This window comes from Garra rufa, chromosome 19 (assembly GCF_049309525.1).
Source record: "Garra rufa chromosome 19, GarRuf1.0, whole genome shotgun sequence".
NCBI lineage: Eukaryota > Metazoa > Chordata > Actinopteri > Cypriniformes > Cyprinidae > Garra > Garra rufa.
The window spans coordinates 7496409-7512697 of record NC_133379.1 but is presented as its reverse complement, the minus strand read 5'-3'; the positions used below and the strand labels follow the sequence as shown (position 1 = coordinate 7512697).

Sequence of the window (16289 nt, the reverse complement as noted above, 5' to 3'; positions counted from 1 at the left end):
CCTCATAGTTCACTGACAAGTTTTGTACAGTAAATATGCTCACATATTACAAGTGAGAGATTTTTGAATGAAGGGTGCATTACTTGATTTTAAAATAATTGAAGGAAACACACACTATCAACTATCTACGATTATTTATTGAACATCAGTGTTGAACAACTGAAATTAAAGCACACATTGCTTAAAACGAACAGTCACATTTTTCTTAAATTAGTGAAAATAAATAACTTGCACTTTTGGAAACAAAATAAATTATTTTCAATGTTTCAATGAAAATAAGCAGTATCTCTTCTTAATAAAATTACTCTTGTATGTATGTATGCATATATATCACAAGTTTTAGATTTTAGAAATGCACATTTGACAGTAGCAGAGTTGACAGCTTCTGTTTCTGTGAGTATCTGTAAAAATAACAACAGCTTCATCTTTCATACATTTGCATACATTTGTAGATTACCACTACCACGGTAAAGAATTTGTAATGAAAAACAGCATCCTGAAGACATTCAGTATAATTACAAATGTACAACAAACAACTGTAATGACTTACAAAAAATATATATATTGTTATTATATTCCATTACTCCTTTAATATATTTAACACATTATAAGTATAATAAAATTCTATATGAATATTTTACTTTTCTGCCATGCCATGGTTACTGTCAGTGTTACTACAGTAAAACCATGGTAAACGTTGGTGATTTGTAGATTGAAACGCCGGATCGTCAGAATACTGTCAATTACACTTGTTTAATTTTTTTTTTTTTAATTGCCCTATATTGGCATTGTAAGCATATGATTTAAAAACATTTTTATATAAAATTATTAGTAAAACATTTTATACATCTTTATTTGACCTCAAAGTAGAGACCTGCACAGAAACAGAGTGCGGCGCGGGACAAAACTTGATGCGCGAGTGGGTAGAAACTCGTGTGTGTGCGGGATGCGGGAGAATAAAATGATTGGAGGGACTCCCGGAAAATAGAAATATATAAACATAAAATATCTAAAAACATACAAATTGTTATTCATCTATTACACAAAAGCAACACGAACAACTAATATAACTTCAAAATGATTAACAGGTGCAAGAATAGGAAGTTTCTGGAATGCAAGAATCCACTCACCGAAAGTTCTTGCGCACTGCTTAATATTGCGTGCGCACGAATCCACTCATTGCAACACACGAAGTGTAGACACTGTTAAATATTCATTGTGCAAATATTCATTGTGTTATAAGAGTTGTATGAGATCGCGATGAACTGAGATAGGCAGGGAGCATTGTTTGCTCGCATTCTGCCATGCATGCACACAGCAGCCCATGCTTGCTTTTCTGTTGAGAATAAGATCGATGTACTCAAAAAATATGTATAGGTAACCACAATGCAGGCTTTTGCAGGCGGGAGAGGGACAAAATTCCGTGCTGACTGAAAAATCTGTCACGCACAGGTCTCTATCTCTAAGCATTTCAGCTCCCGCGCCCCCCTCTGTGAACTCTGGCGCCTCGGTGTTTTTAAAGGGAAAGTAATCGAAATAATCGTCCTGGAAAAATTTGAACGATTATAGGTTCTGAATGTCGATTTCGATTACTTTTCGATTAATCGCCCAGCCCTACTGGTGTGATCCAGTAAAACACCTTTACAATCCATCAGGTCAGTTACAAAGAGAATACCCTTTTCAACCAATTCAGTATTGTTCTATTATTCCACAGAACCGAACTGTGTGGAGTAAAGTTATGTGTGAATATCATTTTCCAAAAGTGTAGTATTTGACAATGGAATTTAGACAGTGCAAGTGGAATCTTATTAATATCGAAATCACATCTCAGTAAAAAAACCATCCCACCAAGCTCTCCAAAAATAGCCCTAGGTATGTGAAACCACATAGAGTTAGGACAAGCAAAAAAAGTTTTTAACCAATTAATTCTAAATGAGCCTATCAAGGCGTGTTACAGGGTTATACCTGTGCAATATCTTAAAATGTATTTCCTTATTTACCTTACCTTATTTGGCAGTAAACAATTAATAGATGCCGACCTTATTTTCTCAGTAGAAGGTATAAAGAAGAATTGCTTCCACTTTATGAGTGCTTTTGGGTAACAGCTGACATCTCGAGTAAGACACTTTCTAATGAGTTATTACGCTTAAGAGGAAATCAAAGAATGTGAGACCTCTGAAAAATGTCAACAATGCCTGAATAGCTTTTAATGTTTTTTTTTTCTTCTTTCTTTTTATATATGACGTACTTCTGTTCTGAAAAGATATTGTGTGCATTTTGGCTACTGTCTGTTTAAATCTGTATGTTTTAGGTCATAAAAAGTGTACGTCACGCTATAGCGTGTCACGTGACAGTGTGTAGTTTCAAGATGGCTGCGGAGGATCTCCCTTCTCAATTTGATGTTGTCATTCTCGGAACAGGTACGAAATATCAACATTGATATCATAATTTTGAATGGTTTGCGCTACAGTGTGTTTTCTGTGCCTGGTATGGCTGTGTTAAAGGAGAGTGTAGAATGACAGTCTCTGTGTTTTGCTACGGACATGTGAAACAGACAGCGACATATGAACGCAAAAGCTAATGGGGCTGTGTTTTTGACATGTATGATGAAGAATGGCATTTATATATTTGTTCTGGCAGTCGTTTGACTGCTGGATTGTCTGATATGAGCGAAACTGTAAGAAAAAGCAAAAGAAATCCCAGAATAATGTTTGACTTAGGCTTGTCATGAATCAGATGCTGAATCACAGATGAGCTGGAGACAGTAATAGAGCAACACTGACTTTGCTGTTCTGCATTGTGTTTATGTGTTGAATTCTGTGTGAATTCAAATAGCTACATATAATATAATTGACATATTATTTAAATAATATGATTTAGTAGTAGTAGTAGTAGTAGTAGTAGTATTCGACATCACAAATATAAAACAATTAAAAAAAAATTAATTATTTTATTATTAACATGAATTATTAACACAAATAACACATTCAGTGCCTATTATTTTATTGTTTATTTTAATTGTTTATATTAATTACTAGTTGTAGTTGCCTTACTGTGTAAAAACATTCTTCAAATCTGATGTATCTGCAAATAATAATAATTATTATTATCAACACTTAATGTGTACAACAACTGGTAATAATAATTATTTTAAAAAAGTAATCATTTTATTAACAACATCTTGTTTATTGTTTATGTCTGTATAAATCAAATCTAAAGCATATAGGTAATATAATAATAATAATAATAATAATAATAATAATAATAATAATAAATTATTATTAACACTTATTTACAAAAATTATTACAAAAACAATAATTTTAATGACTTTAATAAGCTTTATAATTTTATTATTATTATTATTATCAACACTTATTATTTACATAAATTATGACAAAAATAACAGTTATTATTACACATATCATACATTTTTTTTATCATTTACACTTGATATGTACATCAGTTGGTAATAACAATATTAATTTTATTAACACCATCTTGTTTATTGTTTGTTGTCTGTGTAAATCAAATCTAAAGCATATAGGTAATATAATAAAAATAATAATAAATATTATTGTTAGGACTTACAAAACTTAATTACAAAAACAATCATTTTAATAACAACTTTATCTATCTTGTTAATGTTTTTTTGTCCGCATAAGACAAATTTAAAGTATATGAGTAATAATAATAAAATAATAAATATTATTAACACTAATCATTTACGTAAATTATGACAAAAATAACAATTATTACACATAACATAAAAAAAATATTTTGTACAACAATTGGTAATAATAATTGTTTTAAAAATATTAATTTATTATCACCATCTTTTTTGCTGTTTGTTGTCTGTAAATCAGATATAAAGCATACAGGTAATATTATAATAATAATAAAAATATTTATTGTTAAGACTTATTTACAAAATGTATTACAAAAACAATCAATATAATCATTTTTATAACAATTTTGTCTATCTTATTATTTTTGTGATAATAATAATACAGTAGTAATAATAATAAATATTGTTATTAACACTCAGTATTTATGTAAATTCACAAAAATAACATAATTATTTGCCTACACATAACAGGAAAATATTTTTTATCATTAACACTTAATATGTACAGCAACTGGTAATAGTTACTATTTTAAAAATATTAATTTTAACACCATCTTGTTTATTGTTTGTTGTCTGTGTAAATCAAATCTAAAGCATATAGGTAATATAATAATAATAATAATAATAATAATAATAATAATAATATTGTTATCACTTATTTACAAAATCTGTTACAAAAACAATCATTTTAATAGCGACATTGTTGTCTGATTTGTTCATTTTTTGTTATCTAAAAAACCTAATCCAAAACATATGAGTAGTAATAATAATAATAATACATATTATTATTAACACTCATTATTTACATAAATTATGACAAAAATAACATAATTATTATACATAACATAAATCATATTTTTTATCATTAACACTTAATATGTACAACAATTGGTAATAATAATTATTTAAAAAATAATCATTTTGTTAATACCATCTTGTTTATCATTTGTTGTCTGTATAAATCAATTCTAAATCATATAGGTAATATAATAATAATAATATAATTAATATTATTATTATTATGGTTAACACTTATTTATGATAAAATTTTTTGACAAAAACAATTTTAATCTTGTTAATTTTTTGTTGTCTGCATAAAACAAATCCAAAGCATATGAGTAATAATAATAATAATAATAAATATTATTAACCTTCATTATTTACATCAGTTAATACAAAAAATAAACATATTAATAACAATTTTGTTAATCTAGCTAATTATTTGTTGTCTGTCAAAACAAATCTAAAGCATATGGGTAACAATAATAATTTTATGAACACTTGTAATTAACAATAAATATTATTAATTATAATAATAATAATAATAATAATATAATTATTACAATAGTTATTATTAATAACAACTTTTTGTCGTTACAATGATTAATAATATGAATACTCATATTTTGGTATAATATTAGTTTTGTTAATAATAATAAAACTAATTTGATAATTTAATAGAATATTGCTACAAGCCACAAACATCTAATAATTTAACTAAAATCAAAGTCAGTTTTTATATTAAATATTTTATATTTAGTGTTAAGTAATATTTTATATTAAGTAATTCTTATTCAGAGCAACTTGCAGTACACTTATTACAAAAACACCTCCCTTGTGGTAATCTAGGTGTAGAGCACAACGGTGATGCCTTGGACTTACAGGGATCAAACCAGAACCTTCTGACTACCAACCAAGAACGCACAGTGACTTTTACAGTGGACACTTCTAGTTTAACATTCCCTGGCCTGGTCTAGAGTTTAGCCCTACTTTATTGAGTGCAGCAGTGCTCTAAATTAGTGCACATAAACCAGTTTGTCATTTAACAGAACTGGAGCTGACCCTGACTCTGTGACCTGCTTCAAACCCAGCATTAAACTGTAGGTTTGTGCTGCGGACCCCCTGGAGGGCGGATACTTTACTGGACTGTGTGGTGCAGAGCGAGACCCCTGGAACGGTGCTGTCCTCGTTCTCTCTAGTGTCCTCATTCAAAGCGCAGAAGTGTGTTTATATGCAGGCCAGATCCTCAGGACAGTGCTGAAGCCAGCAGGAGATGAAGTTACTCCCCGGTGCAGGGCATTGTTCTTCACAACAGGGAGGAGAGGTAGATGGGTAAAAAAAAGGAAAAGAAAAGAGGGGTTAGTACGATGGCTAAGAGCAACGTTCTCGTGCTGTGATTGATGGTGTGCAAATGAATATATCTGGCCCACTTCTGGTTCCGCTCATGCAAAACCACCAGAGCCAGTTGGTCCCAAGGCAACCGGTGACACGGGGACACTCACAGCTTGGACTATTTCTGCTCAGACTCCGTTCCGTGTCAAGGTTGCTCAGACAAGCGTGCTTGTCCCAGACTCCCTAGTTACCCCCGTTTTTGCTGCTGGATACGGGCACAAATGAGGATATGGACAGGGAGCAGTTGTTAATGAATACTGCCGCCCCCATAATGATGCCTGCTAGACCCTGTGTGAAGGACTGCGTTGTCGTCGGTCGCGCCCCGTCAGCCGGTGGACTCGCACCTGACCCGGCTGTCCCCGGAGAGTCCGCGCTCAGGGTCTGCTGTGTTGGGAGCAGATGCCTGTGGACCTTTTCATTTTTTATATTGTTTGGCTCAGAGGCCCGTAGTGAAATAGAATAATCAAGAACAAACCAGCAAACTGAAATTCCCCCTGGCTTCAGGTTATTTTCCTGCAGCTGGTATAGTGTGGAGCTAATCGGGTTCAATGGATGACTTCCAGAATCAGCTCCTGTAGAAAGCTAAAGAACATCTCAAGACCTTCTGTTTGATATGAAACTTTAATGTCTGATATCTACAGAATACAGATCTCTCGAATATGTTTTTTTTTAATATATCTTTTAGAGATGTTAAACCCCAAAATGAACTCAAACAATGCAGGGAAATTCTCAATTTATTTTAAACAAAGCCAAAATAGAGTTAAAAGGTACTTGCTGTTTTTTCATGCACATAGCAAGTTTGAGATTTTGGACGTTTTGGTTTTTCATAAAGTGTTTTTTCAGACTAGTGGAAAGAAACCACCAAAAAAACACTGTTAAGCATTTCTTTCATATTCTTCAAATATATTTCATATTTTTAAAGGCCGTTTTCTCAAAATGAGTTTTTTCCTCTACACTTGAGCCATAAATCTCCACTTCAGTAACCTTTACACACACCAAACTTTACATTTTTATACCTGCCTATATCCTGAAGGTTTTTACCGAGGGATTTGTTCATATATAATTTGCTTGATTTTATACAACACTTTATTCCCCAAAAAACTGTAAAAAATCGATCATTTTCTGCCTGTTCTAGTTTTATGTTGTGACGAAATGAGATACACAAAATTGCCTCAGTAAAAACATTTGACTCTAATATATCAAAAAAATGTAACAAGAATTTTTAAACTGACTTCATCCAGGGTTTAGATTTTTGTACTAGAAATGTATGCAAATTAGTGCATATTTCATTAAATAATGCCTCATTTGCATATTTAAATTTAACATTTTAGAAAACTTGTAATACAAAAAATGTTTGCAATTATCAAAGTAATCAATCAACTGGGTAAGTAAGGTGATAACTATTAGTTAATATTTGTTACGGTTTTTCATGTTTTTTTCCCCATGCATTTTGCCATTTTTTTCCCATTGCATAAATTAAATAGCCAAAATGTGCTTTTTACAGTTTTGTCTTGCTTTTAAAAGAACTAAATCAATTACAAAACAACAATTTAAAATAATTTACTTAACACTGATCATTTTTAACTTTCTAGTGGACATTATAGCCTACCCACGAAGCACAATTTAACTTAAAATTAAAGACCATTTTTAAGACCCCCTGCTTGAATCAGGCATGTGTTTTTTAATGTACAAATGAATGCAGACTTGCAACAAAGCCAAAATAGAGTTAAAAGGTACCTGAAAAAGACATCATAAACAGTTAATAAAAGTTCTGTTTGTTAAAAGAATAGTTCACCCAAAAACTAATCCAAGCTGTGGATTACTTTTTGTAAATGAGATTTGGAGAAATTCAGCATTGCAACACTTGCTCATCAATGGATCCTCTGCAGTGAATAGGTGCCATCAGAATAAGAGTTTAAACCGCTGATAAAAACATTACAATAATTCACAAGTAATCCACACAACTCCAGTCTATCAGTTAACATCTTGTGAAGTGAAAAGCTGCTTGTTTGTAAGAAACAAATCCATCATTAAGGCATTTTTAACTTCAGTCTGTTCCTAAAATACTAGTCTATGGATAATATTGCTTTTTCAGTGATTAAAATAAAATCCTTTTTGTCTGAATCAGGAAAGAAATATGCACAGATACAACAAAGAAACAAACTCATTTACATTTTGGATGTATGGAATTCATAAATTTTGAATACATTTATATTGAAAATATATGAAGTTAAATGGATTTAAAATGCAATAAAGTTAAATCTAGAGTTAAATCTATTTTAAATGTAAAAAATAATTATTAAAAAGTACTTAATTATTTTCATAAACATAATATAATACATATAGTACATAATATAATATGTTATAATAGGTTATTTTAACCCTTGGCAATGGTAATTTCTTTATGTGAAAGTCCTATCACTTGCACCATTTTTCCCAGCAGTGTACTCTGATATACTGCCTGTAAATCAACTGCAGAGAGAATGGAAGATGGTTCCATACAGTGAGGGAAAAAATTATTTGATCCCCTGCTGATTTTGTACGTTGCCCACTGACAAAGAAATGATCAGTCTATAATTTTAATGGTAGGTTTATTTTAACAGCGAGAGACAGAATAATAACAAAAAATCCAGAAGAACACATTTCAAAAAAGTTATAAATTGATTGGCATTTTAATGAGTGAAATAAGTATTTGATCCCCTATCAATCAGCAAGATTTCTGGCTCCCAGGTGTCTTTTATGTAGGTAACAAGCTGAGATTAGGAGCACTCTCTTAAGGTGCGTTCACACCGGACGCGACTTGTGCGGAAAAAACGCGCTATTCGCGCGTAGTTGAACGCTTGAACATTTGAGTTTACTCGCGCCATTCGCGCGGTAAAATTTGCGTCATTCGCGCGTTACATTTTCTTCACAACAGACGCGAATTTGCGGCAAGGGAGGGGCTTCTGCCACTCGTCAGCGGGAAAGTAGTTGTAAAATAGGTGAATGAGCTCAATTTGCCAGCTTTAGCTTGCTTGTAGTCTCAATATGTATGTATATTTAGGTCAAATTGAGTAAAGAGCGTTTTTTAAAACTAACCAGATTGTCCGACCTCTTCACTCACTTTATTCCTAGCAAGATCCCTTTTATTCCTGTTTCTACAAAAGTCCAAAGATGTATCGTACAGCTCCGAGGAACCACAGACAGCAACGGTGATTTTGTCCGCCATTGTTGTTTCGGATTTCTGCCTCCGTCACTACTAGAGCAAGCTCCTGATTGGTTAACGCGGCGCGAATTTTCGCCAAAGTTCAGATTTTTGAACTCGCGCGAAAGACACCTGTCCTCAGAAGCAATCAATCAGATTCCAAACTCTCCACCATGACCAAGACCAAAAAGCTGTCCAAGGATGTTAAGGATAAGATTGTAGATCTACACAAGGCTGGAATGGGATACAAGACTATCGCCAAGCAGCTTGGTGAGAAGGTGACAACAGTTGGTGCAATTATTCACAAATGGAAGAAACACAAAATAACTGTCAATCTCCCTCAGTCTGGGGCTCCATGCAAGATCTCACTAAGTGGAGTTTCAATGATCATGAGAATGGTGAGGAATCAGCCCAGAACTACACAGGAGGATCTTGTCAATGATCTCAAGGCAGCTGGGACCATAGTCACCAAGAAAGCAATTGGTAACACACTACGCCGTGAAGGACTGAAATCCTGCGGTGCCCGCAAGGTCCCCCTGCTCAAGAAAGCACAAGTACAGGCCCGTCTGAAGTTTGCCAATGAACATCTGAATGATTCAGAGAAGAACTGGGTGAAAGTGTTGTGGTCAGATGAGACCAAAATCAAGCTCTTTGGCATCAACTCAACTCGCCATGTTTGGAGGAGGAGGAATGCTGCCTATGACCCCAAAAACACCATCCACATCGTCAAACATGAAAGTGGAAACATGCTTTGGGGGTGTTTTTCTGCTAAGGGGACAGGACAACTGCACCGCATCAAAGGAACCATGGACGGGGCCATGTACCATCAAATCTTGAGTGAGAACCTTCTTCCCTCAGCCAGGGCATTGAAAATTGGTTGTTCAGTATGACAGTGACTCACAACACATGGCCAGGACAACAAAGGAGTGGCTCAAGAAGAAGCACATTAAGGTTCTGGAGTGGCCTAGCCAGTCTCCAGACCTTAATCCCATAGAAAATCTGTGGAAGGAGCTGAAGGTTTCAGATGCCAAACGTCAGCCTCGAAACCTTAATGATTTTAAGAGGATCTGCAAAGAGGAGTGGGACAAAATCCCTCCTGAGATGTGTGCAAATCTGGTGGCCAACTACAAGAAATGTCTGATTGTCAACAAGGGTTTTGCCACCAATTACGAAGTCATGTTTTGCGAAGGGGTCAAATACTTATTTTACTCATTAAAATGCAAATCAATTTATAACTTTTTTTTAAATGCGTTTCTGTATTTTTTGGTTGTTTTTCTGTCTCTCACTGTTGAAATAAACCTACCATTAAAATTATAGACTGACAATTTCTTTGTCAGTAGGAAAACGTACAATATCAGCAGGGGGTCAAATAATTTTTTCCCTCACTGTACATGAAAAATCTGTTTATAATTGTAATTGTATATGGAGCACAAGTGTGAACCTTGTATTGCGTCCTGGTTCCTCTGAAATGGAAAACCAGTATTGTATTGCTGAACTTGCAGGAATCATTTTCAGAAAAAAAATACATGGCAGCCGAATGCAAGCTGAAATTGTTTGACTGTTGGTAACCAGTTAAACTGGTGTTTTGCCTATTTGAATTAGTTTCTTACAGTTTTTCCACATTTTTGTTTTTCTGAAAAATGTAGAATGTTTTTGGAAATTTGAAAAGTACATTTTGGACATTCACCTTCTCAGCTAATGTAAAAGCTGCAACCTGTTCATACAAAGCTTGAGGCCATAACTGTCCCCTACTCTTGGGTCTAAAATAAACTCCACATGTGGCAATGACCTGAGATGAGAATTTACCAACTGTAATTAATTCTTCTTAGCTGTAAAAAAAAGATTTGAGTGAATCTCATTAAACCTCTGTAGAACTTCTCTTAAAACTTCTCTTCTTCATAAAAAATGAAGTTATATTTTGCTCAAAGAAAATAAAGCCTGTTTTAGGATCATTAGGATTTTTCCTTACAGTGCATATATTCAAGCACATATCATAACGCAAAAGCGTTTTGTGCTGTAATTTCAAACAATAATATAGTAACATTGTAAAGATAACTCTACAACTATAAACCAATTTAATGAAAAAATAAGTACATTTAATTCTATAAATAATTTAAGTACACTACCAGTCAAAAGTTTTTGAACGGTAAGATTTTTAATGTTTTTTTTTTAAAGTCTCTTCTGCTCACCAAGCCATTTATTTGATCCAAAATACAGCAAAATCAGTAATATTGTAAAAAAAAATTACTATTTAAAATAACTGCTTTCTATTTGAATTTATTTTAAAATAAAAGCTGATTTTTCATCATCATTACTCCAGTCTTCAGTGTCACATGATTCTTCTGAAATCATTCTAATATGCTGATGTTTTGGGAAAGAAATTTTAGAAATGAATACTTTTATTTAGCAAGGTTGCTTTAAATTGACCAAAAGTGATGATAAAGACATTTATAATGTTACAAAAGATTTCTATTTCAGATAAATGCTGTTCTTCTGAACTTTCAATTCATCAAAGAAACCTAACAAAAACTCTTAGTTGTTTTCAACATAATAATGTTCTTGAGCAGCAAATCAGAATATTAAAATGATTTCTGAAGGATCATGTGACTGGAGTAATGATGCTAAATATTCAGCTTTGAAATCACAAATTATATTTTAAAATATATTCAGATAGAAAATAGTTATTTTAATTAGAAAAATATTTCAAAATTGTACTGTACTTTAAACATAAAAAATCTTACTGTACCAATCTTTTGACTGCTCAACAACCAATAAGATATAAGCTCTTGTCTGGAGCTGCCGCTACCCGCACATTAGAATGCGCTAATGTACCGACAGATATTCTGCCAGCTGGTAAAAGTCCAAACGGTAACCGTATTTAACAGTATTTCATGATTAATGTATATTGAAGCACAGCAGCTGTAGAGGCTAAAGCATGCAGACAATGTGAAGGTGCAAGACTCTACTGAAGAGCATTGTTACAGGCTCAGCAATCATTGGCTGACAGGCCTGACTGAGATGCGCGTTTAGTTCATCTCATATCAGAGCTGTTCCCTCACCTGCCGCTAATAGAGCAGCAATGAAGAAAACAAGCCAGCCATTTCACCGGCCCGCTCTTTGAGCCTGGGTTAATGTAACTATTCATCTTGCTTGGACCCCATGTGCCTTTAGCTTGAATAGCCTCTATTAGCAGTCATGTGATTACAGAACACCTTCACAGATATCCCTGTGCTCTTTTCAGGTGATTGATTTCTCATGGCCCTTGAGCATTAGTGTGGAATTGATTGTTAGTAGGACCTCCAATGGGCGTCATAGTCACAGACTGCTAGTAGATTGTCAGTGATCGTTGTAACGGGGTTTATGACTTTGAAACTTGATGTTTTTCTGTTAGACATACCTCCAGATTTCATTTAGGACAACGATGACACTCGCTACATTTTAAGCGGTTATACGTAAAAATGCAATTCATACAGTTACTTGAATAGACCTCTTTAATGAGGAACATGGTTTTAATTTCTGTTTTCAAATCCATTTTGATCATTTTTTTATTTATTGTTTTTATCATTCGAAAAGAAATTAAGGTTTTTGAGGAAAACATTCCAGAATTTTTCTCCATATGTGGACTTCAATGGTGGTCAGCGGGTTGCAGTTTTAATGCAGCTTCAAAGGGCTCTAAACGATCCCAGCCAAGGAATAAGGGTCTTATCTAGCGAAATGGTCTGTCATTTTCTAAAAAAAAAAAATTACATTTATATACTTTTTAACAACAATGCTCGATTCCACGACTTCACAATTTTTTTTATTTTTTAAAGCAGATTGATTTATGAGTAAATCTCACAAAACCAATGTTAAACTATTTAAAAAAAGTTATTATTTTATTTTTTTAAATGCCCTGTTTTAAAAGAAGTAAAAAATGTTTTTTTTGCACAATTGTTCCATTTTTTACAGTGTATATATTTAAGCATAATTTCCTTCTGTAATTTTTAATGATCATAATGAAAAAAAACATTTTGTACTGTAATAAAAATAGTTATATGGTAACATTGTATAATAAATATTAATTTAAAATTATAAAATTATTTCATGAAAAAATAATTTAATTAGTTAATTAGTTTGTAATTTGTGCACTTCTTCAAAAGTTTCTAAAGTATGGAAGCCCATTTCCGTCACTGAATAAAAAAAATAAAAAAGGTTATTGCAACTTCTCTCACAATTCTGACTTTTTATCTCAGAATTGTGTAATACAAACTCCTAATTCAGATTTTTTTTTAGAGTTGTGAGAAAAAAACGTACAATTGTGAGTTATAAAGTTGCAATTGTGTGATATAAACTAATATAAAATAAAGTCAGAATTCTGAGATGTAAACTTGCAGTTCTGAGAAGTGAAGTCAGAATTGTAACATATAAACTCACAATTGCAAGTTATGAAGTCAGAATTGCGAGATATAAACTTGCAATTCTGAGAAAATAAATCAGAATTGCGTGATATAAACTCGCAATTCTGAGAAATTAAGTCACAATTGCAAGTTAAGTCAGAATTGTGAGATATAAACTCACAATTGCGAGAAATAAAGTCAGAATTCCGAGATATAAACTTGCAGTTTAGAATTGTGTAATATGAACTTGCAATTGCGAGTTATTAAGGCAGAATTGTGAGATATAAACTTGCAATTCTGTGAACATATCAGTCTTTTTTTTCTCCTCAGAACTGGACTTTATAACTCAAAATTGCGAGTTTATATGACGCAGAATCATGAGATAAAAATTTGCAATTACCTTTTTTATTTTTTTATTCAGTGTCAGAAATGGCTTTCATACTAAAGCCATATAGTTAGGACTGGGATATAAAGTAAAAAAAAAATCAAATATTGATTTTCGAAATGTTTGACCAATCCATGATTTCAATTTCTAATTTTTTTTTTAATGTTTATTTTCACCTTAAAAACATAACTGCAACATGTTTATAGTAGTATTCTTTTTAATCTGTTTAAAGAAAGTTCTAATTGCAGCACACATGAACTTGTCACCATAGTGTAAACATAAAACAAAGGACAAATTGACCTGTACAATCATCGGTTAACCAGTTATGCTGCTTTTATGCAGTCTGATAATTTTTTTATCTTAACTGCTATAATTGACTTATTGTCAACTTGTTCAATTGTAGTGATACCTATGAATTCAGATTTTATTAATTAAAAGAATAGTTGAAATTCAAGAGCTTTCTGACCCTGTATAGACAGAAATGCAACAGACATGTTCAAGTCCCAGAAAGGTAGTAAGGACATTGTTAAAATAATCCATGTGACATTAGTGGTTCAAATTGAATTTTATGAAGCTGTGGGAATACCTTTTGTGCACAAAGAAAACAAAAATAGCAAATTTATTCAACAATTTCTTCTCTTCCGCATCAGTCTTCAACGATACACGTATCCTGAATGCGTGGTGGAACTATTCCTTTAATGGATAAAATCTAAAACATTCCACAGCCCTACATATAGTCATGATGCATTGAAGCCAAACACTATTGGTTTGCTGTGAGTCTTGCAACCAGTCATATTGCACAGAGTTTGATCATGCTGAAATACAAATGAGATTTGAGAACTATGGCATAGGGAGCGATTTTCAGTAAGTGACATCTTAAAGGGGTCATATGGTATTGCTAAAAAGAGCATTATTTTGTGTATTTGTTGTAATGCAATGTGTTTATGCAGTTTGAGGTTCAAAACACATATTATTTCCCACATACTGTACATTATTGTTGCTCCCCTCTGCCCTGCCTTTTTAAAACGCTTCGATTTTTACAAAACTCATTGTTAATGGAAACCGAGGTGTTCTCTGATTGGCCAGATATCCGGTGCATTGTGATTGGCCGATTACCTCAAGCGTGTGACCGAAATGTTACACCGCGACGAGATGGAAACAATAAAACCCGTTATAAATGAGGCATTTGTTGCGTCCAGTGGGTATAACTACTGATTATAGTGACATACTCATACTGTCTTTTTACGCGATGGGTTGCGCAGCGTAAACATAATAGGGCTGTGTATTGGCAAGGGCCTCACGATACAATACATATCACGATACATGGGTCACAATATATTGCGATACAATACATATTGTGATATATTGCAATACTTTGTATTAGTATGCATGTCACATTGACAACTTGATAAAGTCGGCAGCCGAATTAAAATTCCAATTCCAATTTATTTTCCATCCATTCCAATTCATTAAAACTGCACAGTGTTATTGAACAGAGTAGCCACCGTTACTTTTTCCCAACACTTTAGCCTACTTTGTGTAATAACGAAAACATTTATGTCAGTGAAAAAATAAGTCCAAAACTCTCTATTTTAACATTTTGAACAATAGGGCTCAAAAATCTTTTTTTTTTTTTTTTTTTTTTTTTTTTTTTAGAAATGTTTGTGTTTTAATTTTTCTGATAATCAAATGAAAGCATAAACATTCATTTATTTTTAATCAAATGAAAAATAAACCCTTTTAATTTTTGTCAAACAAACAGAGGTTTACTGTTAAAATCAATACATGGAAGAAAAATTATATTCAGGTTAAATAATAATTATAGTTTTTTCTACAATTAAGTGGTTATTCTTGTTGTAATATTTATTTTTTATCACATATATTGTTTTATGTAAATTATTTAAATAGGAATATATAAACACTTACATTATACTGTACAAAAGTAATACAAGACTAATATTGTTCTGTTACATGTTAAACCGTACTTTTATTTTGACAGGTTGCTGTGAAGTTTCTGTGTGTACAGTATGATATGATGCTTTCTCAGATGAAATGGTAAAAGTGACACTCACAGCAGTTTTGGAGATTGAGTTTATCTGTTCATGTGAGATGCAAAGGCCAAAAATTTGCGGGTGCGTCACGTGTGCTATAATATGCGTGTAGTAAAAACGCGTCTCCGCCATTCATACATACAGAGGCAACCGGAACATGCAGGATTCATATTGAAACGGTCTTTTTGCATTTCAGTTTTGACAAACACTAGTCCATATCGCGATTTGAATTAAGTGACAGACCAACTTTTGATTTATTAATCCAAAAATCGACGATTCGGTGGCATTTCGCGCTGTAGTAAATTAGTTTTTTATGAATGGAGATTGCGATCCTGTCTGTGTTTTCGTGGAGGAGACATTGTAAACGCGCGGCCATGTAGAGACAGAAATTACATGCCTTCGTGTAAATAAGATAAATAACATAAGGCAGTTTAGTTTGTTTAATAAAAGAACAATGTGTAGACCTGTTCTACAGGAAAGATAACCTTAAATGGC

General features: G+C 32.7%; 1 protein-coding gene across 1 annotated transcript in view; it reads left to right on the top strand.

Moving 5' to 3' along the window:
* Nucleotides 1-2357: 2357 nt before the first annotated feature.
* The window catches only part of chm (CHM Rab escort protein), an 84291-nt gene continuing 70359 nt past the window's right edge, over nt 2358-16289 (top strand). The window contains exon 1 of the mRNA XM_073824594.1: nt 2358-2420. Coding sequence (XP_073680695.1) covers nt 2369-2420 — 52 coding nt within the window. The 5' untranslated portion in view covers nt 2358-2368. The remainder of the gene's footprint in view (nt 2421-16289) is intronic.